This window comes from Gossypium hirsutum, chromosome D08, assembly GCF_007990345.1.
Source record: "Gossypium hirsutum isolate 1008001.06 chromosome D08, Gossypium_hirsutum_v2.1, whole genome shotgun sequence".
Taxonomy (NCBI): Eukaryota; Viridiplantae; Streptophyta; class Magnoliopsida; order Malvales; family Malvaceae; genus Gossypium; species Gossypium hirsutum.
In genome coordinates, this window is record NC_053444.1 from 1099313 (window position 1) to 1125620 (window position 26308).

The 26308-nt window shown below is 34.1% G+C and overlaps 2 protein-coding genes across 2 annotated transcripts; both read right to left on the minus strand.

The window, feature by feature from the left end:
* Positions 1–1203: 1203 nt before the first annotated feature.
* On the minus strand, positions 1204–2775 carry LOC121220139 (uncharacterized). The gene has a single exon (XM_041099381.1). The coding sequence runs from the start codon at positions 2427–2429 to the stop codon at positions 1479–1481; it is 951 nt and encodes a 316-aa protein (XP_040955315.1). The 5' UTR covers positions 2430–2775; the 3' UTR covers positions 1204–1478.
* A 19339-nt stretch (positions 2776–22114) lies between these two features.
* LOC121220053 (cytochrome P450 94A2) lies at positions 22115–24315 on the minus strand. Its single transcript, XM_041099200.1, has 3 exons — positions 23412–24315; positions 22448–22536; positions 22115–22246 (listed from the first exon to the last, which is right to left on the minus strand). Exons 1-3 carry the CDS (start codon positions 24313–24315, stop codon positions 22115–22117), a joined length of 1125 nt encoding a protein of 374 aa, XP_040955134.1.
* Between the last annotated feature and the right edge of the window lie 1993 nt (positions 24316–26308).

A 26308-nucleotide genomic window follows, 5' to 3' on the forward strand; every position in this document is an offset into this window, starting at 1 on the left:
GAAATTATGAAATATGGGTCATCATTTGGTACCATATATTTTTTTATTCCACACGCAACTTTAAAAATTTGTGATATATATTTTTAATATTTTACTATATCGATAATTGTCAATCCCTGACCTTATTTATGAAATTTAAAAACTCCTCCAATATACGAAATATGCAAAATGATTTTGAACGGGAGAGAAAAGAAAAACCTACAAGAAGCACAAATTCATGATTAATTGTTCTTTTTTATTGGTGGAGAATCGTTTGGAATTATATTTTTCTTATTTTATTTTAACGAGGTAAGTTAAATACAAAATCTAAGGCTTAGAATAATTTATTTCGATCTAACGGCTAAAATCATTTTAGTTTTTATGATTCTCATTTTGATTTTTACAGTTCACAATTCTACAATTTTGTAAGTAAAGTTGAGAACGAAAACCGCGTTAAGTAAATAAAATGATTATTAGAATCAAAGAAAAAGTAATTTGTTCCATTTGATCAACAAATCATAACAATGTGTGTTCTTTCGGTTTTAAACCGAAGCTAAAGAGTCTAAGTTTCTTTTCAATATCGAGAAGATTATCTTCCGTTTCGATTAAAAATTTCGGTATATTTTAATTTGTTTCGAACATTAGTTAACTTACATTGATACTTATAGGCTCGAACTATTAAGATTTCGATAAGTAATTATATGAATCGGTAGGCTACTATATTAGTTTAATTAGGGGATAATTGTTCGAACATGCTTAAACCTTCTTTCTAACATTTCTTGTTATTGTCTGTAAGTAATGCGTGCGGATTATACATATATTAAGCCTCCAAAAGATAATCATTGTTTCAAAGAAAAATATGGGAAAACCAATCAAATAACATTCACTTGAGATGAAAAAAAAGTAATTTAAAAAAACCATAGATATACATATACATATATATGTGCAAATAGTAATCATCATATAAAAAAATCAAACTAGCATATAGTATTGATCATAGATTCAATAAACTATACATACACATACACATATACATATAGTAATCATCATATAAAAGAACATCAAACTAGCATATAGTATTGATCATAGATTCAATAAACTATACATACACATACATATATACATATATAGTAGTTATTATATAGAAAAACAACATCAAAATAATATAGCACTGATCAAAGATTCAATAAACTAAATAGATGTGCATGTACATAAAATCATAATCATCTCAGTTGTATTGAACCAACAAACATACTTAAAATTTCAGTTCTAGGGCAACATGAAAAAGACATAAACTATAATGTCAAATGGCAAACACGACAAACTAGTTGACAGCCATTTATATTTTATGCAAAAAACAACAAGGGTTTTCAGGCACAAGTTTAAACCCTAAAAGGATAGATAGAAACTAAGAAACCAAACATACATACATACATATGTATATGTGTATATGTATAAGCAAATGGTAGCTGAAACCCAGAAATTTGGTAATTTGATAATCAAACCTCACTATCTGAATCATCTGAATCTTCTCCAATATAAGGTTCATTCAAATCAAAATCTAGCTGCTGTGTCTTGTTGTTCTTGGTGTAGTATTGTTTTGCCTCTTCTTTCAATGGAGTTGTTTTAGGGTTTTTAGTGTAGAAGCTTGTCTTCAATGGTGTCTTATGGATTTTTGTATTATCTATTTCAAATGAATTACCTCTAGATAGCTTCATAAGACAATAAGCAGCTTCGGTTATCTCATCCTCGGTGTCGGTATCGGCATCGGCGTTGTTGGCGTGATCGGAACGAGTTGATTTCTCGAACCGTTTAGTGGTGGTGGTCCATTTGGGGAGGGATTTCAACAGATCGGAAGCGGAGCCTTTGATCTGATCAACCACGACGGCTTCGTCGTTCTCCGACACACTCGAACAACAGCTGTTCCTGTCGGAAGGCGGGGGCCTTATCCCTCTCCAGTTTCTCTCAGGGTGATTCCTCATGTGACCGAACAAGGATTTCAATGACTTGAAATCCTTCTTGCAAATACAGCAGCTCACTTTCTCTTCGCTTCCATGGCTCTCATGCGGAGTTTCCGCCGCCGCTACCGCCGCCATGATCGGAATCTTCTTACGGATGTTATTATTGTTGTTGTTCCTTGGCTGACGCTTTGATATCTTCTTATAACGGCCACCATTCTTGTTAGCTTTCATATGGATCCTTACATGACCTCCCAACGCCTTACCCGACGTAAACCCTTTGCTGCAAACAGGACAAACATGTTGATCACCACCGTCTCCTCCTCCTCCTCCTCCTCCTCCTCCACCTCCGCCGCCGGAGCCGCCGTAGCTTTTCTTGGAGATCTTGAGCTTCACCATGAGCTTGTTATTGTTTGGCTTTAATGGCACTGAATCTGATGTTTCAATTGAAACTGATCCTTTTTCCATGGTGTTAGTCACTTGATCATCCATCAAAACACACAAAAAAAAAACCAACAACACAAAAAAACCCAAAGATTTGGGTGTTTTTTATTTCCTCGGAAAATTAAAAAAGAAAATTGGGAATTTTAGAAGACTGATTGAATTAAAAACGGCATGTAAAGGGACAAAAGAGCAAAGAGTTCAAGATTTTAGGGCAAAGAAAAAGGGATTTGAGCTATATTGAAGGAAGAAAAAATACATTTCAAATAATGAAAATTACTCATAAATATTAAGTGAAAAAATACTTACATTTTCTTCTTCTTTTTATTGACTTTCCAATGCATATGAAATATTTCTTAATTTCTTTGATATCCCCACCTTCAATGTTCAATGTGTATTTATTTGATAGGATTTTTTAGTCACTTTTTTCTTCTTAATTTTCCATATATATAAAGTATTTATATATTGTTTATGTGTTAGAGATGGAAACTTCTTATAAAATCTCGGGTTCGGGTCGTGACATATATAGAAAATGATATTAACAAGGCGAAAATTTTTTCGTTGCGAGCTTATCGTATCATATATATGATTTAGATGATCGGGATCGTTGGTTGTTGGTGTCTTGGATCAACATTCGAATCGTGTGTCATCCATTCCCTCACCAAATAGTTTAACGGATTAATTTTAAAAAGAAATTACTAAAAGATAAAATAGAAGACACTTATCTCTTAAAGTTTGTTATAAAATACAATTACGGAGAAAATTTTAAATAAAAAATAATTATACCCTTATTGTTTATATATGTATTTTTAATTATTTATTTTTCATTTTTATTTACAAAATAATAAAAACTTAATTATATATTAATTAGTTACAATTATTTAGAAAGTTTTAATAAAAAAATTGATAATAATTTTTTAAAAATAAAGTTATTGGCCTAACAGTAATCTTAAGATCCTGGGAATTTTAACATCTTATCTCGAAGTCACATTTTGTGTAAATCATATGTAACTTCTTAATCCATATTTATTCTAATTTATGTCTCAATACGTGTGAGAGTTTTGTGTAGGCTTATTTTGGTATAGGCCTGAATATGTTATTTTGTATATCGAGCTCTATAATATATTTGCAATTGTGATTGTACTTGTAATTTTCGGAAAAAATAATGGAGTTAAATATTTTAATTGAAAAATGTTATTATATTAGAATGTAATACACCTTATAATTTTTTAACATTATCTTCGTTATAGGTTCTTATCATATATATTCTTTTTTTATGTAATGCCTATAACTATATTTAGCTCCTCCCCAGCCCTTAAATAGATGGATAATGCGCTTCAGCGCACTCGAACCCACGTCTTCTTGCACTAACAATAATACCGATGCCAATCGAGTTAATGGCTAATTGAATATTATAAATTAAATTAATTAATGGCATGTTTTATACAATGCTTATAACTATACATAGTGTCTCCCCAACCCTTAAATAAGAGAATAATGGGCTTCAGTGCACGATGCTTATAACTATACATAGCTCCTCCCCAACCCTTAAATAAGAGGATAATGCGCTTCGGCGCACTTGAACCCACGTCTTCCTGCACTAACAACAATACCGATGCCAATCGAGTTAAGACTGGCTAATTGAATATTAAAATTAAATTAATTAATGGCATGTTTTAGCCATGAATGCTGTTTTAAATAAAAATAATTACCCTTAAACTATTTTATTTATGTGCTAAAATAATTATGAGAATGGAGATCAGACTAAATTTAATATGAAAGGCATTTAGTCTTTCTAACTTCTATTAATGCGTTATATTCAAAATAATACACACGAATACTTTATATAATTTCAATTATTGAAATAAAAAAATTATTTTAAAATATAATAAAATAAAAATTATATTAAATCTAATAGTAGATAATTACATTTGAATCTTGACAATCTATTGGCTGTAAAATTTTTTAATATTTTATTAATTTATATATTTTAATTTTTAATATATATATTTAATTTCATAATAATAATATAACCTGATATTTAATTAAAAATAAAAAAATATAAACTTACTAAAAATACATCTAAAATGAAGCTAGACAAATGGGTGTCAAATTTTAGATGTATTGGGACAACCTTGTGTCCAAATTCATTCTTAATGTGAAAAAAAGAAATATTCTTTTTTTTATTAATTTATATATTTTTAAAGTTTTTAATTTTTTTTAATTTATGTCTACCACATGGTTGGCATACTAAGAAGTTGCTACATTTCACCATCGGATTGGCTATCAGTGCCACATCAACACAAAACTAACGGTGTTAGTGCGAAAGTAACAACCTGGGTGACGAAAAACAAATTCAAATACCAATTAAGTCCAAAAAAAAAAAATTTGGTATCAACTAAGTACTTTTAGAGAATGGGGCAAACTATATATTAACATATCAAACAAATTTTATAATTCAAATTCAACACCTAATTTCCATTTCATCAATAACACCTAAGTTAAAATTATATAGACTGACAATTAAATTTATTGTTGTTGCAATATCTTAAAGACTATTGGGCTACACATTACATCTCTACTTGTAAGGGAGGAAGTTCTATAAGGCATATTTCGAGGGAGGAGACGACAAAAATAGAAAGGTGGATTCAACTAAGTTCTGATGGAACGATTAAAATTAACACAAGTTGTGTTGTTGTAGGAGGAGCTTTGAAAGATCAAAATGGGGAATGGATATTTGGGTTTAATTGCGGATTAGGGAAATGCTCTGTTTTCAAAGTTGAACTGTGGGGTATTCTTGATGGTGTGACATTGGTACAAGGAAGATAGCATGATAGAGTTTTGGTGAGGACAAACAACTTGGAAGTTATTGGGGTGATCAAGGTCTTATCAAAATGATCCTATTCGAAAATAATCAGATGTATTATACAACTCTTGCAAAATGAGGAGAACTAGTGTAATACCCAAAAAAAAATACTACAGTAAGAAAGTAAGATAATATTCTTGATGTACGAGCCCATTTTGCCCGGGCCCAGTGCCAAAACAAAAACAAAATAAAAATAAAACATAAAACCAAATACATGAAATAAAGTCTAAATTGCAGCCCAAATTTCATATGGCCCAAACTACCCAAAATTAACCCTAAACCCAAAACAAACATAACCCTAGCCCAAGATTAACCCCATTTTCAGCAAACCCTAGTTTGCTTCCCCAAGCTAGCCGTCGCAAGCTTCCATGCGTGGCCCCCTCGTCTGCCACGCCCTCGTCTGCCACGCCTCCAACTCTCGACCACGCCTCCAAACCACTGTCGGCCATGGCCACCTGCAAGAAGCCAAGTAGAAATAAACAAATAGAAAATAAACAATTGTAATCGGTTATAAAAACCGAAAATCTCACCATTGCTAGGGGGGTTTTTCGTTGTAAAAGACATACATCAAAAATCAAATACAGAACTAAGATTGGAAAAAGGTTGTTCTTCTTTTAAAAAATTTTTGTTCTCTTCGTTCTTTTTTTCATAGTTTTTGTTTTTCTGTTCTTTTCTTTTATTTCAAATCTATTTAAAAGTAATTAAAAAACAAAAAAAAAGGAAAAAAGAAGGTTACCTGAATCGGCCCCTAGGCCCGCCGTCGATGGTGATTCGCCGTCGCCGAATGTGGGTTCAAGGAGGGGCCAAAGTTCTTCTCTTTCCCCTCGTCTCTTCGTTCCATGGCCTCGTCCCATGAGCGCGTTTCAAGGCGCCGATAGGAGCCTTCTTCGCACAGCTCCGATCACCGGACAGCGAAGGCATGGCGGCGACGGGGTTTCAATCTTGGAACCCTAGCAGAGGAGGGAGTTTCCCTTTATTTTTTCTTTTTTTCTTCTTGCGTTCTGTAAAGAATGAAGCAGCAGAAAAAATAAGGCAATTTTTTTAGTTTTTATTTTGATTTGTGATACGGCGCCGTTTAAAGGGGAGACCTGCGCACTTTGCCCTAATGGTTTATTTGCGCTTTTGGTCCCTCTAGCTCTGCGACACGTTCCATGTAGCCTTTCAATTCTTTTAATCTTGGCCGCATATTTTTTCGTCTCCTCCAATTTAGTCCGCGCATAAATGCGGCGCTTCAAGACTTGGGCATATTTCCCGATCAGTCCTCCGTACTTTGCGCGCGCCTCATTTCAGTCTCCCAGCCTTTAAATATCTCATATTTCAGCCCCAAATCATTTTATTTGTTTGCAATTCGCCCCCAAATTTTAGTTTAGTTTTCAATTTAATCCCTTATTTGTTATTTTAGTTATTTTATCATTAAATTAGTTATTTTAATATTATTATTACTATTATATTACATTACTATTATTATTGTTATCTATTCATTTATATTTATATTTATTTAAATTTTCGGTACATATATATACTTATATTTTTATATATTTTACAACTTATGTACATACCTATATATTTATATACATATTTTCATTTTCATAAATATATATACGTACACATTTTTCTCTAATATATATATGTATATATATATACTCATATACATTTCTTACTATATCTTATAATTTATATATATACACGTATATTTTCTCTATTTATTTTAAATATATTTTTATATTTCATATTTTCTACATGCATATATATATACTTATCTATTTACATATTTTAACTCATATACCTATACATGTATACATATTTACATATATTTTTATATTTAATAATCTCACAATACGTATACGTACATAGATTTTTCATATTTTCATAGTTTTGTGTACATTCATGTATATACGTTCTTTACATTTATTCGTTATTTATTTATTTATCTTCATTTTCATTATTATTTATATTTAATAATCTTATTTTCGTTGCTATTACTCGTGTTGTTTTTATGCCATCATATTCGTTATTGTTTTGTCATGCATTAACACCAAACATCGAAAGGAAAGTTTTTTCTAAATAAGGCAATATTTCGCGTTTGGAAAATCGAGAAAACGTGCCCTAACGTGCTGGGTTTCGATTTCTCGTTCGACTAAATAGCCAAATATCCTCTTAAAGCTTCAAAGTATGGTTTCATTAAACTATAAGGTGATCTTGGTTTCGATGGTTTAGAGTATCGTGTCCTAACGTGCTGGATGTGATATTCCTTCGGAACAAGAGAATCTTATATTTCAATTCACGTTATCAGAGTTTCTTTTAAGGATCGTATTTTTTTAAAAACTCTTCGAATTTTCAATTTTTGACACTAAGACTCTAATTAATCAACTAGGTACCAATTTTGGGCGTATCGATGGTGCTAATCCTTCCTCGTGCGTAACTGACTCCCGAACCCATTTTTCTGAATTTCATAGACAAAAATCGTTGTTTTAATAAAATCTAAATCGTTTATTAAAAACAACCGTTTTACGAGGTAACCCGATCACACCTCATCAAAAAAGATTGGTGGCGACTCCCATTTTTCGTTTTATTTTCAAAATCCAAGTCGACCCCGTTTCCATCAAAAAAAATGGTGTCAACAGCTTGGCGACTCTACTGGGGATAGTAAGAGAGTCAAGCCACGTGTTGATTATTTCTTGTCTTTTTGTTGAAAGTGGAAAATTCGATTTGAATTTACGATCCTCTCATTGCATCTCTTTTATTTTGAGTTATATTTTTTTTATCGTGTTCTGTATTTTGTTTTATACCTCTGCAGATTGCATTGCATGACCGCTGGTCATACCCTTTTAAGTGGGAGTGAGAAACTACGCCTTCGTGAGGTTTTCACCTCCGCATGGGATAATGAATCGCTTCCGGGATACATCCGTACCTATGTCTTCGTGAGATTTTCATCTCCGCATGGCCATAGAGAAATGTATCCCCCTGAACCGAACTCGGTCCGCATGAGCCTACAATGGGTGAGGATCGAGGAATCTGCTGGTTCAGGTACCCTTACTTTAGAACCAAACCTCATGTAGTGAACCTTAGGAGCTCACCCTAGGTAGAACCACTTCGAACCCCTAGTATTCACCCAAATAGGTGTTCTATTTATTCTTGCTTGCTTTTGCTTTGTACTAACATGTTTTCTTTTTGTCATGATTGCATTGCATTTTCATCATAAAAAGAGGTGTTGATTCACGTTCAATTGCTAAATAGAGAGCTTGTCATAAGAAAATGGGTTTCTTGATAAAGTGGATGACGATACGGTTGTCCTAATACGGTCCGAGAAGATATAACAAAAGAAGGATGATAGTTCAGTAGAGGACTATACGACTTTGCCTCGTTGCCTGAAGACTCAAGATGACAAAGATTATTCGAGAACCGCTAAACTTTTTAAAGAGAAGCCAACGAGCATCACAAGGATGAGTGAGTAACGAGTCACGGCCCAGATGAAGAAAAAGAGATAGAAGGGATGTCCCTTTTGAAGAGTTCGGGAGATTTATCTTAACGCTCGAATGAAGAAGAGGATCGAATGTCCCCGCCTATGACGGCAAAGCCGTATATATATCTACTTTATGTAAATGGATTTGTTTTCTATTCCAGTTGTTCTAATAGAATTGAACCAAGAATCAACGTTTCTTTTGGCATTCATTTCATGCATTTGCATTACATTGCATCATATGCATTAGACTTTCACGAAGTGACCCTAACTAGGTAAAATTATTTCAGTTACCCTGGAAACCAAAAAAAATCTAATCAAATATCACTACGGTACTCGTCGCCAAACGAAAGCAATGGATCAAAGGTTGGAAAGATTGGAACAGTTGCAACGAGAGATGCAAGATCAGATGCACGAACGACTGGAAAAAATCCAGCAAGACATGTTAGAATCCCAGAACACTGTGATGAACCAATTAAAGCAGTTATTGACTGGAAGGAATGACAAAGGAAAAGGCCCTTTAGTTGATGCTGGGGATGATCACGATGACCCTGCCTATCCTCCAGGTTTCACCCCAACTAACATCCAAGCGCAACCAGAGGTGTACCCGCAGAGGGCACCTGTTACCATTAGATCCCAATACCAGGTCGGTGCCCCGGCATCGATGAACTTTCCAATAGGCTCGGGTTCTAATCCCGGTGATAATCCTACCAACCCCGTGTTTCCTGATCTCGATAACATGGCAGAGATGGAGAAAGCGAAAACGGACTTGTCAAAACAACTTGAGGACCGATGTAGATGGCTAGAGGAGAAATTTAGAGCCATGGAGAACACCGACTACCATTGTGGAGTCGACGCCAAGGACTTGAGTTTGGTACCTGATCTAGTACTCCCTCCCAAATTCAAAATGCCGGACTTTGAAAAGTACAACGGGACTAGTTGTCCTGAAGCTCATATAACTATGTTCTGTCGAAGAATGACAGGATACATCAACAATGATCAACTATTGATCCACTACTTCCAGGACAGTCTGATCGGGTCTGCAGCTAAGTGGTACAACCAGTTAAGTCGCGTCAACATCCATTCATGGAAGGACTTAGCACAGGCTTTCATAAAGCAGTACAACCATGTGACAGATATGACATCCGATAGAATCACATTGCAGAATATGGAAAAGAAGCAAAGTGAGAGCTTTAGGCAATATGCCCAAAGATGGAGAGAGGTCGCGACACAGGTCCAGCCACCTCTTTTAGAGAAAGAAACCACGATGCTTTTCATCAACACTCTGAAAGCACCGTTCATTAACCACATGTTAGGAAGTGCTACCATGAGCTTCTCAGATGTAGTAATGTCTGGTGAAATGATTGAAAATGCAGTAAGAAGTGGGAAGATAGATGCGGAAGAAGGCATCAAGAGATCAACCCCAAAGAACAAAGACAATGAGGTGAACAACACGAGTACATATAGCAAGGGTTATTCAAAACCAATTACGGTGAATCAGCCAAGAAAAATGGTCGCTAACCAATAAGGCTCATTGAGACAAGAACCTAGAGTGAAACCAGGTACTGAGAAGCTCCAGTTCACGCCAATTCCGATGTCATATGAAGAGCTATATCAAAATTTATTCAATGCGCATGTTGTTTCCCCTTCCTATTCAAAACCCCCACAACCTCCATATCCAAAGTGGTATGATGCGAACACACAATGTGACTACCATGCAGGAATTACAGGGCACTCAATAGAGAATTGCATCACCTTCAAAAAACTAGTTGAAAAACTCATCAACATGGGTATTGTCAAGTTGGGTGACTCATCTACTGCAGAAAATCTGCTACCCAATCATGATTGACAATAAGGTGAATACGATGTATGAAGAGATATTGGGAAGTGTTCACATCAATGACATGCATGAAGACACAACTGAAGAGGGAACTTTGTCAGATGTCTGCCCTCATAAACTTGGAAGTGTTCTAAATAAATCAGACTGTAAAAGAAGTCTCTGTAGTATTTAGAGCCTACTTAGAGTAATATTCAAAACAAACTTGTTGCTTTTAGCCTGAAGCAATATGAATTTTTTTTTTGTGAAATAGGCTCATGTCTGAACGTCGTTATTTTAATGAAATGCATCTTTGCGATCATTTTTGAGCTAATATTCTTTCATTCTTTATGAATAATTATTTTTAATCTTTCATTCTTTCTCCAAAATCATTCATTCATTCATAATTATACTGTACAGATAATTATTCTTAAATTCATACATTCTTTGTATATTCTTTTGCACCAACAACAGGTCCCTGAATATCAACGACATGAATGACACTGCTACAGACTCAGAATCTCCTTTTGAGCGAAACATGTGTTTAGAGGAATCTCATGACTTCGAAGATGACATAGATTGTGGCCTATCTCCGTACTTATTGAGGAGGGTAGAACAAGGTGAAAACAGATTCCACCTTACGAAAAATCAATGGAGTCCATGTGAGGCATGAAGGTTATTAGGTTGATCTCGCCAAAAAAAGGTCTGGCGGTCATCAGTTTATCTTCACGGGAAGAAGCTGCTTCATATGCCAATGTCACGAAGTCGACAGTAAATTTTTTGAAAAATCACGAAAAGTCGAAAAGAATCATATTTGACAATGCACTAAATTTGAACAAGAGCAAAATATAAGAAGTTTGCAGTCTGTTCAAGATTAACACCATATCGCCAAAAAAACTCTCTCAGGGCAACGCCCTCTTTTTGGGCTTATCGCGGTTTTACCTATTGAGGTCGAGATTTTCTTCTCTTTGAGTTTTTGGATCCAATCCTGGTTGGAGAGGAATGTTCAAAATATCTATCATGGTCAAATGTACCAAAAACAAATGGTATGAGTTCACCAAAACAAGGTTTGCTCCAGAGAATTCCACAAGGGGGACCGGATATCAAAGAAGATCCTTCCCATACAAAAGGGACTTCAAAAGAAAGTGGATGCCAAGCCAGAAGGACCTTATGTGGAAGGCTTTATCTGGGAGAGTGTCGGTATGACCAAGATAGATGGCAAGAACTTGCCTAATATTGAGAATTTTGATTCAAGGAACAAATACTTCACTTAAAAAAAAGAGAATTAATGAAAAGAAGAAAAGAAAAATGAGTGAAAAAAGGAGAAGCCAAGGTGAAAACCCGCAAAGGGAGCCTTGAGACCAAAGGGGCTTGAGTTGAAAACCCTAAAAAAAAAGGGTGACTCAAATTTTGGATCAAATTGGGGCATGAGGCGATCAGAGCAGCTCAAATTTTGATCAAATCGGGGCATGTAATGATCTTGCTATACCTGATTCAACAGGAAAGGGTAGGTAGCATCTTGGGGCATCGACAAAATCTTGTAGATCTCCTAAACACATGTCAAACACAGAATGGTCTTTCAAAGAGTTGGTACAGAGAAGTTCAAGCTACGATATCTGGGGCATCTTGTCCTCATACTATTTTTTTTCTTGGAATACTTCATTCTTTTTCAAGATACGTGTTCCCAATTAACTCCCCTTTTATTCTTGCTATCCTTGATAGTTTATTTATTTTGAGCTATGCTCTCAAATCAATTCTATTTTATCTATCGTTATGATCTTTTGCAAGCATGTTGCATTGGAATAATGATTAATGGACTAATAAAACTTTCACGAATGAAGTTTTGCATATTACTCTGAAAAGTTTCTAAATAATATAGGAGCCTGAAGCAGGACAATTGTTTAGAACACTCCAAATTTAAAGGTTGGAAATTTGGGAAGGAATAGTCTAAGTTTAGACTTTCTCTTTGGATTTTTGTTGTCAAACGCGTTGATTGACAAGACGCCATGTTGGTGACAAAGTTTGAATAAACAAGAAAGTGATGATCTTCAGGCAATAGGAAGAGGTTACCTCAGGAAGGAGAGCCCTCGTTTGCGCATGAGTCTTTAGTATGACACCTTGGGAATGATGTAAGGGACCAGAAGGATTTAAATCTTATACCCTTGAATTGCGATAGGAGAAGATTGACAAAAGCCATATCTTTCTACCCTGGGGTTACAGTGGGAGATTGATGGTACAAATTTTATGTCCCAGTGGGTTGAACTTCGATGTTCACAGTGGGGGGCAATCAGATTACGTGTTTCTTTGGAAATGCCGGCCGGTCAAGAAGGCGTTGCGACACGTTAGTGATAAAGCCTTAATAAGCTTTTGAGCGATAATAACCTAAGCATTAAGGAATTATTTTCATGACATTCTGTATTCATTCAAATACCATTCACGCATGTCTAGTTAGGAGAATTTGATTCATTTTGATCATGCCATCCTAATCATTATGCATAATTAGGTTCATTATACAGGTCATGTTTCCTAGAGGACAGATCAGTAAAAATTGAAGATAAACCTTGCCTCTCTCGGTCGTAGCAGAGCTGGTTGAAGTTATCAGATCTTGCCTTCCTGCATTGACAGCGAAGCAGATCGAAGACAAACCTTACCACTCTCGTTTGTAGTAGAGCTGGTTGAAGATAGCAGATCTTGCCTTCCTGCACTGACAGTGAAGCAGATCGAAGACAAACCTTGCCTCTCTCGTTTGTAGCAGAGCTGGTTGAAGATATCAGATCTTGCTTTCCTGTATTTGGCAGCGAAGCAGATCGAAGATGGCAGATTTTACCTCCCTGACTACAGTGGAGTACATTGAAGCCGATAATTCTATCTCCCTGTATTTGGCAGTGGAATAGATTGAAGATTGCAGATCTTGCCTTCCTGTATTTGGCAGCGAAGCAGATTAAAGATGGCAGATTTTACCTCCCTGACCACAGTGGAGTACATTGAAGCCGATAACTCTATCTCCCTGTATTTGGCAGTGGAATAGATTGAAGATTGCAGATCTTGCCTTCCTGTATTTGGCAGCGAAGTAGATCAAAGATGGCAGATTTTACCTCCCTGACCACAGTGGAGTACATTGAAGCCGATAACTCTATCTCCCTGTATTTGGCAGTGGAATAGATTGAAGATTGCAGATCTTGCCTTCCTGTATTTGGCAGCGAAGCAGATCAAAGATGGCAGATTTTACCTCCCTGACCACAGTGGAGTACATTGAAGCCGATAACTCTATCTCCCTGTATTTGGCAGTGGAATAGATTGAAGATTGCAGATCTTGCCTTCCTGTATTTGGCAGCGAAGCAGATCAAAGATGGCAGATTTTACCTCCCTGACCACAGTGGAGTACATTGAAGCCGATAACTCTATCTCCCTGTATTTGGCAGTGGAATAGATTGAAGATTGCAGATCTTGCCTTCCTGTATTTGGCAGCGAAGCAGATCAAAGATGGCAGATTTTACCTCCCTGACCACAGTGGAGTACATTGAAGCCGATAACTCTATCTCCCTGTATTTGGCAGTGGAATAGATTGAAGATTGCAGATCTTGCCTTCCTGTATTTGGCAGCGAAGCAGATCAAAGATGGCAGATTTTACCTCCCTGACCACAGTGGAGTACATTAAAGCCGATAACTCTATCTCTCTGCATTTGGCAGTGGAATAGATTGAAGATCAAAGATGGCAGATTTTACCTCCCTGACTACATGGGAGTACATTGAAGCCGATAACTCTATCTCCCTGTATTTGGCAGTGGAATAGATTGAAGATTGCAGATCTTGCCTTCCTGTATTTGGCAGCAAAGCAGATCGAAGATGGCAGATTTTACCTCCCTGATTACAGTGGAGTACATTGAAGCTGATAGTTCTATCTCCCGGGGCAAGAAGTAGATCGAAGATAGCTGATCCTATCTTCCTATATTGGTAAGAAGTGGATCGACGACGCAGATCTTGTCTTCCCATATTGGTGGCGAAGTAGATCGCAGAAAACAGATCTTGTCTTCATGTATTAGCGTGAAGTAGATCGAAGATAGCAGGTCCTATCTTCCTATATTGGTAGGAAGTGGATCGAAGATGCAGATTTTGTCTTCCCATATTGGTGGCGAAGTAGATCACAGAAAGCAGATCTTGTCTTCATGTATTGGCGTGAAGTAGATCGAAGATAGCAGGTCCTATCTTCCTATATTGATAGGAAGTGGATCCAAGATGCAGATCTTGTCTTCCCATATTGGTGGAAGTAGATCGAAGAAAGCAGATCTTGTATTCATATATTGGTGTGAAATAGATCGAAGATAGCAGATCCTGCCTTCCTATATTGGTAGGAAGTGGATTGAAAAACAGACTCTATCTCCCTGTATTTGGCAGTGGAATAGATTGAAGATCAAAGATGGCAGATTTTACCTCCCTGACTACAGTGGAGTACATTGAAGCCGATAACTCTATCTCCCTGCATTTGGCAGTAGAATAGATTGAAGATTACAGATCTTATCTCTCTAAGTAATAGTGGAGCAGATCGCATCAAGTCTTATCTCCCTAAGCAGTAGCGGAGAGGACGAAACCATAGATCTTATCTCCCTAAGCAGTAGTGGAGCAGATCGCATCAAGTCTTATCTCCTTAAGCAGTAGCGGAGCAGAAGAAACCACAGATCTTATCTCCCTAAGTAGTAGTGGAGCAGATCACACCCAGTCTTATCTCCCTAAATAGTAGTGGAGCAGACTAAAAACACAAATCTCATCCCCATGGAGTCGTAGCAGAGTAGATTGAAGCTACAAGGCGTATCTGAAGTTGCGGTAGAGTGGATCGAAGCAACAAGACGTAGCAGGTTGGAATAAGGCTACTTGAAGAAGATGAGCACCAAAAAGTCAAGACTCGGCAAGACCGGGCAAAATTGGCCCTTTTGATGTCTTTGCTCTATTCTCGTTACACGAAAATGAGCAAAGAGGGGCAGCTGTACGAGCCCATTTTGCCCGGGCCCAGTGCCAAAACAAAAACAAAATAAAACATAAAACCAAAGACATGAAATAAAGTCTAAATTGCAGCCCAAATTTCATATGGCCCAAACTACCCAAAATTAACCCTAAACCCAAAACAAACATAACCCTAGCCCAAGATTAACCCCATTTTCAGCAAACCCTAGTTTGCTTCCCCAAGCTAGCCGTCGCAAGCTTCCATGCGTGGCCCCCTCGTCTGCCACGCCCTCGTCTGCCACTCCTCCAACTCTCGACCACGCCTCCAAACCACTGTCGGCCATGGCCACCTGCAAGAAGCCAAGTAGAAATAAACAAATAGAAAATAAACAATTGTAATCGGTTATAAAAACCGAAAATCTCACCATTGCTAAGGGGGTTTTTCGTTGTAAAAGACATACATCAAAAATCAAATACAGAACTAAGATTGGAAAAATGTTGTTCTTCTTTTAAAAAATTTTTGTTCTCTTCGTTCTTTTTTTCATAGTTTTTGTTTTTCTGTTCTTTTCTTTTATTTCAAATCTATTTAAAAGTAATTAAAAAACAAAAAAAGGAAAAAAGAAGGTTACCTGAATCGGCCCCTAGGCCCGCCGTCGATGGTGATTCGCCGTCGCCGAATGTGGGTTCAAGGAGGGGCCAAAGTTCTTCTCTTTCCCCTTGTCTCTTCGTTCCATGGCCTCGTCCCATGAGCGCGTTTCAAGGCGCCGATAGGAGCCTTCTTCGCACAGCTCCGATCACCGGACAGCGAAGGCATGGCGGCGGCGGGGTTTCAATCTTGGAACCCTAGCAGAGGAGGGAGTTTCCCTTTATTTTTTCTTTTTTTCTTCTTGCGTTCTGTAAAGAATGAAGCAGCAGAAAAAATAAGGCAATTTTTTAGTTTTTATTTTGATTTGTGATACGGCGCCGTTTAAAGGGGAGACCTGCGCACTTTGCCCTAATGGTTTATTTGCGCTTTTGGTCCCTCTAGCTCTGCGACACGTTCCATGTAGCCTTTCAATTCTTTTAATCTTGGCCGCATATTTTTTCGTCTGCTCCAATTTAGTCCGCGCATAAATGCGGCGCTTCAGGACTTGGGCATATTTCCCGATCAGTCCTCCGTACTTTGCGCGCGCCTCATTTCAGTCTCCCAGCCTTTAAATATCTCATATTTCAGCCCCAAATCATTTTATTTGTTTGCAATTCGCCCCCAAATTTTAGTTTAGTTTTCAATTTAATCCCTTATTTGTTATTTTAGTTATTTTATCATTAAATTAGTTATTTTAATATTATTATTACTATTATATTACATTACTATTATTATTGTTATCTATTTATTTATATTTATATTTATTTAAATTTTCGGTACATATATATACTTATATTTTTATATATTTTACAACTTATGTACATACCTATATATTTATATACATATTTTCATTTTCATAAATATATATACGTACACATTTTTCTCTAATATATATATGTATATATATATACTCATATACATTTCTTACTATATCTTATAATTTATATATATACACGTATATTTTCTCTATTTATTTTAAATATATTTGTTATATTTCATATTTTCTACATGCATATATATATACTTATCTATTTACATATTTTAACTCATATACCTATACATGTATACATATTTACATATATTTTTATATTTAATAATCTCACAATACGTATACGTACATAGATTTTTCATATTTTCATAGTTTTGTGTACATTCATGTATATACGTTCTTTACATTTATTCGTTATTTATTTATTTATCTTCATTTTCATTATTATTTATATTTAATAATCTTATTTTCGTTGCTATTACTCGTGTTGTTTTTATGCCATCATATTCGTTATTGTTTTGTCATGCATTAACACCAAACATCGAAAGGAAAGTTTTTTCTAAATAAGGCAATATTTCGCGTTTGGAAAATCGAGAAAACGTGCCCTAACGTGCTGGGTTTCGATTTCTCATTCGACTAAATAGCCAAATATCCTCTTAAAGCTTCAAAGCATGGTTTCATTAAACTATAAGGTGATCTTGGTTTCGATGGTTTAGAGTATCGTGTCCTAACGTGCTGGATGTGATATTCCTTCGGAACAAGAGAATCTTATATTTCAATTCACGTTATCAGAGTTTCTTTTAAGGATCGTATTTTTTTAAAAACTCTTCGAATTTTCAATTTTTGACACTAAGACTCTAATTAATCAACTAGGTACCAATTTTGGGCGTATCGAGGGTGCTAATCCTTCCTCGTGCGTAACCGACTCCCGAACCCATTTTTCTGAATTTCGTAGACAAAAATCGTTGTTTTAATAAAATCTAAATCGTTTATTAAAAACAACCGTTTTACGAGGTGACCCGATCACACCTCATCAAAAAAGATTGGTGGCGACTCCCATTTTTCGTTTTATTTTCAAAATCCAAGTCGACCCCGTTTCCATCAAAAAAAATGGTGTCAACACTTGATATAGTAAAATAAGGAAATAAAGTGATAAAAAGGGTAATTTTGAGTTATGTCAACATTGAGAAGTATATTATGACATATTAATTCAAGAAAGGATTAAATCGCAAAAGTGAGAAAAGTTTTGTGGCCCAAGAGTAAATACTCAAAATTTAATGGGTTAAAGTGTAAATATGAAAAAGTTGAAGGACCAAAAGTGAAATTTTTTTAAGGGTAGAATAATCTAGAAACCAAGGAAAATGGATGAATTAGGACCAAATTGAAAAGGTGAAGAATTTTGAGGGACTAAATCATAATTTTACCAATTTAAGTGATGACTCAAGGATGGAATTTTAAAAGAACATGAAGAGCAAAATGGTCAATTAGAAGAGAGAGAAATCTAGAAGGCAATGATGATGTTGGTGATATTTTAGATTAATTAATTAATTAATTAATTAATTAATTAATTATTAGTTTATTAATATTTTAATTTAATTTTTAAATGATAATTTATTATTTTATTATTAATTTATTTAGTATATATATATATGTGGAAAGAAAGATGAAAAGCAACCAAACCATCATCTTCCATGCATCCAACGTGAGGAGAAGAGAGAAAGAATGAAAGTTTTGCTTTCTTTACAATTTGGTCCTTCCTCCAAAAACTTACCATTTTCACCTAGAAATCAAAAGAATTTCCATATCCATCAAGAGAGAAAGATAACAAGGAGACTATGGGGAGCTAGAATATCAAGTTGAATTCAAGAAATTGAAGCTGGAGGAGAGAGAAAATTAAGTTAAAGATTGAAATCAATAGGACAAGGTAAGAACATTGAGATTTCAATATATTTTTAAGTTTGATATTATTGAAATAGCATGGAAAAGATGTTATAGTAGAATTTTCTTATATAAAGTCTTATGTTCTTGATATATTAGTGAAGATAAATAAGTGAAAGTGATGGGAAATATTATAGAGAACGGGAATAAGGAAGTTATAAACTTAGTAATTAACATTTTGCACTAAAACAGTTTTGGACAGCAGTAGTAGGTTAACTTTGAAAAATTACCATAAATTGTGGAAATGAAATTAGAGGATGAAAAAATGTGGAATTAAAGCTTACTGAGCCTAGCTTTTCATAGAAGAAACGGTGTAAGTAATGGAATTATAAATCATGAGATATAATAGATTTTGTGAGACAAGGTCAGAATGATTTTGGGTTCCCCTGTTCTAACTTTGGAAAATCATAAAAAAAACTGTACAAAAATAATTTTGGGTTATAATTTATATGTTTAAAATCCTTAAAGAGTCTATTTTCAATATAAATAAACAGGGATATCATCCGAATTTTTTACAAGGAGATAATTAAGTTTTAGTGAAGAAAGGTCGGAACTGTTAGACAGCAGAACAAAGGTGACTTTAAAGAATAAACTGTACTTATTGGCTAAACCAAAAATTCTGAAAATGTTACGGTAGGAAGATATGTGAGTCTAGTTTCAGAAAAAATTAACGTATCTCAATTTGGAGTTCTATAGCTCAAGATATAAATAATTTAGTGACTATGACTCAAGTGGACAACTTTGACTGAATATATAAATAAATGGTGAATTATAGATAATGTTACATATAAGCATGTTATATACATTAAGGATGTGAAATGGAGAGGAGGAGGAGGAAAATATATGATTATTAAATTAGCATGAGTTTTCATTAAAAATGACCAATTTACATGTTTTAGGTTCAGGGACTAAATTGAACAAATGTGAAACTTTAAGGGTAAATTTGTAAAAATGTCAAAAAGTGACCAAATTGCATGAAATGAATTGTTTTATTATTTAAATTAGTAAATTGAATGAAATATTAATTCAGATCAAGATTGAGAGGAAATTCGAGAAAAATAGAAAATTTTCAAAATGTCCCTGAATTTTGCTATTTTTGTAATTTAGCCTGGTAAGTTCGTATGAACTATATTTTGTATAATTTTAATAGAAGTGAATGCTATTTGGTAATGAATATTATATATGTGTGTTTTATTATTGGAATTGAATTATTATTGGTAATAGGTATAATTATTAGATGTTTTGAAATGATTATCGAAAGCTCGATTGGGTTGGAAGCTTGTTGGAGATATATCACATTATCCATTGGTTCTATTGGTAATTTTGGATGATTTGATTCTGTTTATAATAACTTGTATAAGTTTAATTGGTTAATGTTAACTCATAAATGTTTTGATTTTGATTGGTTATAAATATGAATGCTTGATGAAATGAAATGTCTGAAAATTAATTTGTAAACTCCGGTAATGCTCTATAACCCTATTATGGAGAAGGATACGGGTTAGGGGTGTTACAACTAGTCAATTGAATATGTTCCTAGAGAAGAAAACATGAAAGCTGGTCATATTACCAAGCTAGCTTTTGATAGGGAGGAGGGTCTACAATTATATGTAACATCTCTTTTTGTTTCTTTTTAGTATTTTGTATAGTTTCTTCTTCTATTCACCAAAAAAAAAATTGTAATAATTTTCACTTTAAAGATACATAATATAAATTTGGTAAAAGAACCTCTAAAGTCCTTCTCAATTTCAAAATTGAGCAAATTGATCCTCTAAAAAAATTAGAGCAATTTAATCCCTATCAATTTTGAACGTGAGCAACTAAAGATAACTTATCATGACGTTAATGTTTTCCATCAATTATTCATGATTTTCATTGGTATACTAACAAATTTAGCAATTAAAATTTACACATTCTGTCAATTTGGTCCTAAATTAACAAATTTCTCAATTGTACCTTTTTTTGTGTTTATTAGTTTTACAATGTATATAATTTCTTGAGATAAATCCAAAAACTACACATGAACTATGGTTTAATGCGCAGTTGTATACATGAATTTTGATTTTGTGCAATTTTATACATGAAATTTTGATTTGATCCAATTCTTGTAAATTATTAACACAAGTATTAATATAACATCATTCTATATTTATATATTGCATACATAAATAATTATATTTATCCAATATAAAAATAAATCGATGTATTTATTTCTTTAAATGTGTATGATTAAATTAAATATCAAATTTCAAATATATATTTGAACCACAATTAGAATTTCACGTATATAATTGCATCAGAGTAAAGTTCATATATACAATCTCACACTAAATCAAAATTTATGTATAATTTTGAGATTTATCTCTATTTTTTTTTATATCTCCAAACTTTCAATATTCAATGCGTATTTAATTGGAAGGATTTTTTAGCCATTTTTTTCTTGTTAATTTTTTCCATATATATAAAGTATTTCATAATTTGCCAAATTAATCAAATAAAAAGATACCATAATAACCATACATGTATAATATAAAATATGGTAGCTTAATACGGATTAGGTGGTAAAATCTCGGGTTTGAGTCGTGAGATATATAAATTGGTATTCACGAGACGATAAATTTTTCGTTATGAATTTAATATCATACATATAATTTAGATTATTAGAGTCGTTATCGGTTAGCGTTTTAGATCAAAAATTGAATCGTGTGTCATCCATTCCCGCCCTAAATAATTTAATAGATTGTTTTTTCAAAAAACTTTTTAAATGAACCACACAACATTTGAAAAGCCTTTTCTAAAATTTAATTATCATATTTGTTAATAAATATTTTTAAAAATACATTTACTTTATAGTTTGAAAAATAGGCACTTTTGAAAAAAATATTCCTAAATTATTCACTTTACATAAAGGAAAATTTAAATAAAAAGATAAGATAAATTACACTGCAAGTCACTCAATTATCAAATTTTTTAATTTAATCACCCAATTATTGTTCCTTTTCTTTTTTGGTTGTCTAATTATCTTTTTTTTTAATTTGGTCATCAAATTAATCGAGATTTTTTTTTGTCATTTTACTGTTAGTTGTCGTTAACTCTCTTATCGGAAAGTAACGTGGCGGTTAAAAATTTTAATATAATAACAAATTTAGCCCTAAAATTTTACATATTATATTGATTTAGTCATAATTTTAAAAAATATTCCTTGAAATTTACAAATAATCTTATTCTGATCCTAATTCTAAAAATTAAAGAAATATATAAAAAATTAAAAATACATAAATATTTTCAAAAAATATATATAAAATACCCCCACCTCCACTTCCATCAATGGCTATTTGGTCTTCTCCTCCTCCTCTCAACCACCATCCAGGATCCATACTCCTCCATCTTCGCACGATAAGCAACCAACGGTTCCTTGGGCAACATTTCTTCCCTGTTAATACTATCGTCTCTATCCTTGAACATGGCCATAACTCCCACATTTGAAACAAATATTAGGATTATCATACTTTGATCAACCAACTCATGGATTCGTTTGGAAAACTTGATCATTCTCCTTCTTCCAACTTAATGTCATCTTCAAAAAGTGAGCCTTTGGCCCCTTCCAACTTTTTTCGTTCCATTTGGCAGTTTATTCTTAAAGGACATCAGAACTACCTCCAAAGCCTCCATGTCCATACCACCATCGTCAGGAGGATCATCCTTCCATAACCGAACTTTCTTGGTAACCCTACTGCCACCGTTACCTTGGTAATCCGGTGATGAAAACAGGTGAGGAGTGCTACACTAAGGGTGTGTACGAGGGAATTCTATTTCTTCTTTTTATTTGTCACTGATTCCCATATGCAGGTCTTCATTGTTGGATCTTTTCTTTGTGATCCATCGGAATGTGCTTAGGCATGTATGTTTGGAGTTTACAAAATTTACAACATTTTAAAAGGAATTAAAATTTTTTATTTTGTAAATGTGAGGGACTAAATTTATTGAATTTTTTTAGAATTTGAACTAAAATACTAAATTTACAAACATTGAGGGTTAAATTGATTGAATTTTTATATTTAGGATCAAATCGATAAAATGTGTAAACATTAGAAAACTAAAATTATTATCGTTCAATATAATTTATTCTAATATTATATATAATATATATATATATTCAAATTCATTTAGAAAAAAGTGTTGAGTGCACTTGGAAAGCAATTTGCACTTCAAATGGATAAATTCGAACTTTAAAGATAATATTATTAGAAGGGGCAGCCACGAACTACAAATATGAACCATAAATCAGACATAAAAAAATAATATAAAATTTTTAAAATCAAAGATAAAAATGTAAAATTAAAAACTTCGGTAATTTAAAAATCATATTTATTTCTTTTTTTGTGTGACCCATATTTAATTTTAAGTAACATATGAAATAAGTTTTATAATTCAAATCCAACACTTAATTATCAATTAATCAAATAACATGAAAGTAAAAGATTACGAAAGATACATAATATAAAATTCAATACGAAAAATATTAATATAATTACAATAATCTAAATTTAAAATTTTTACAATACGACATCGGATTAATTCGGATTAAACCCCCTTTTCTTTAATCTAACAAGAAAGCCACCTCGCATTTTCAAAAGAAATGATAAAGTGTAAGGAGGGTCCATCATTTTCTCTGCACTCGCACCACCATCAACCGCTATGATCTCGAATTCACGCATCAAAGCCACTACGATCGTCTTCATCTGTACAAAAGCCATATCTTTACCCAAACACGTCCTGGGCCCACAATGAAACGCCGGAAATTTAAACTGATCAGACGGCTTAAAAACGCCATCACCCCCGGGCAACCATCTTTTGGGTTTAAATTCTCTACAATCAGGGCCCCACACTTTCTCCATCCTCCCCATAGCGTAAGCAGAATAATCAGCGAACCAACCTTTTGACACGCGGGTACCATCAGGCCAAACATCATCACTCACCGTTAATCTTGAATTGATTGGTACCGGAGGAAACAACCGTAGCGATTCCGATAGAGCCGCATGTAGGTAATTCAAACTCTTTAAATCATCGTATGTGAAAGTAGGATCTAGTGTTGTTACTTCGTTAAGAATCAAACGGTCGCAATCTGGGTGGCCGTTGATTAACCAGAAAAACCAAGTCAACGCCGTCGACGTTGAATCTTTACCGGCCAGGATGAAGCTTATGATTATATCTCGTAAGAACTTTCTCTTCTTTGCTTCGTCGTCGAATTCTATCTCCGATGACGTTTTCGCCATGAATCTCGATAACAGATCTTGATTTCTCCAATCGGGATAGATTCTGTCGTATTGTTCTTGTTTTGCTTTTGATTTGATGATTTCAAAAGCGAAATCATCGATTATTTTGATTGATTCTTTCAATTTTTTCTCCGATCCGATGTTCAACGATCTCTTGATTCTCCAAACGGCGGGAATCGGAGCGAAGAATCTCGAAGAACAGATATCAACGGCGTCGTTGAAAGCTTTAGCGAAACCTGAATTATCCATAGATTCAATATCTACACCAAACGCGACTTTACAAATGTTAATGAATGAAAATCTTTGTAAAATCTCTTGAAGATCGATGATTCGGTTTTCGTTACAAGCGGTGTAGAGATACGGTACGAGGTTTTGATCGAGCTGGGAAGTTACGACGTTAGAGATGAAATGTCTGAGTGATTTGGTGTTGAATTCGTGACTCGAGAGCTTACGTTGCAAAGTCCAGAGATGGCCATCGATACCGAATATGCCGTCGCCGAGGAGGTCGTGGAGGAAATCGTGGAACCGAGAGCCTTTGATGTAGTTGGGGAAATTGGCGACGAGGAGGTGGTGGAGGTTGGCGGGGTTAGCGGTGCAAACGCCGCGAGAGAGGTTGAGGAAGTTGTTGACTTGGAGAGTGGATGTTGGCGTTTGAGAGAGCATGTCGGCGACCCAATCGTGGAAACGGTGGCGGTTGCGGAGGAAACCCGGGAGGTTTCCAATTATAGGGTACGACTGTGGAGTCGGGTTTTTGCGCGGCGGAGCTTGTTTTTGACGGCGGAAAATGGGGAAGAAGATGAAGGGAAGGAGACAAAGGGATAATAAAGCTAGTAATGGAAGCAGGGGACTAATGTTATTTAGAGGATCAAAGTCTGCCATTGTTGATCAGTTCCTTTTGCTTCGTGGTCTTCGAATGGGGTAGTGCAGAAAACATACAAAAGCTAGAAGAGTGTGGATATGGTTGTGTTTTGGTAAAATTCTATGTCAAGTCCCTCTATTATAAAGATTGGATCAAGTTAGTCCCTTTATTATTAAATGGATCAATTTAATTCATGTACTAAGGCTAAATTGTAATGGACTAATGAGATACTGGTACTCACAAGCTATCTGAGTTCAATTTAAAAAAAATTCGAACTCGATTTGGTAATTATTGAGTTGAGCTCGAGTTATCGGTCAAGTCAAATTCTAACGTAATAATATTTGACTCGAATAGCTCATAACCTAATATCGAGCTTTTCATATTTTTATATTATCAAATTAAATTATTGTCCTTAATATATTATTAACCTAAGCTTAATTATCGAGCCGAGTTCAAGTTTGAGTTTGAGTACAAAAATTGGTAAACAAGCTTAATTGAACTCCAACTCGAATAACTCAATTATATCTCGAGTCGAGCTCAAGCTTAAAAAATAGATGTTTGATTGAGCTCAAACCAATTATTGAACTCTGAATTTTGAGTCGAGCTTGAGCTTGGCAATATTTGGGCTCTGCTCAACTCGTTATACCCTTAGACACGACTTTTTTAGTTGTAGTTCAACTCCAAGTAAAAGATTCCGTTTGTAGAATCATAAAAAAAGCTTTCAAAATATTAGCTTTGTTAAAAATTAAATGACATTCTTTAAAGGCTTAATGACAAATTTGGCTACTAACGTTTATATGTTTTGTCAAAATGACCCTAATTGTATTTTTTAGCCTTTTTTGGCATCAACATTTATTCTTTTTTTCAAATTTTTTTTAACAGATTTGACGAGAGTACCGTTACAAAAAGTTAACGGGATGATGCGGAATTTCATATGTGGAATATTTTTAATGAGATGTAATTTATTATTCAGATAACTCAATAAGATAATTACATGTGAAAAATAATAAAATAAATAGATAATTCATGAAGTTAAAAAAATAATTCTTAATTTAAAGAAAATAAATGTAATTATCTAAAATAAGGTTTCAAAATAAATGCAAATATTCAATATTTTCGGTTTGATTAATTAATTATATTTTCAAAACCTCTCAAAAAACAAAATGCATTTATTTTGAAACCTTTTTTCAGATAATTACATTTATTCTCTTTAAATTAAGAGTTATTTTTTTAATTTCATGTATGATTTATTTTATTATTTTTCACATTAAATTATCTTATTAGATTACCTAAGTAATAAATTATATCTCATTAAAAATATTCCCAATCATTCTCCTTAATTTTTTTAAGGATACTTTCACCGTTAGAAATTAAAACACAAGA

Coding starts and splice junctions, on each gene's coding strand:
- LOC121220053 (XM_041099200.1), bottom strand. CDS start 24,315: ATGGATAATTCAGGTTTCGCTAAAGCTTTCAACGACGCCGTTGATATC. Junction 22,537..23,411: donor ATTTCTTTTGAAAATGCGAG/GTGGCTTTCTTG, acceptor CGGATTACCAAG/GTAACGGTGGCAGTAGGGTT. Junction 22,247..22,447: donor TGGACATGGAGGCTTTGGAG/GTAGTTCTGATG, acceptor GCCATGTTCAAG/GATAGAGACGATAGTATTAA.
- LOC121220139 (XM_041099381.1), bottom strand. CDS start 2,429: ATGGATGATCAAGTGACTAACACCATGGAAAAAGGATCAGTTTCAATT.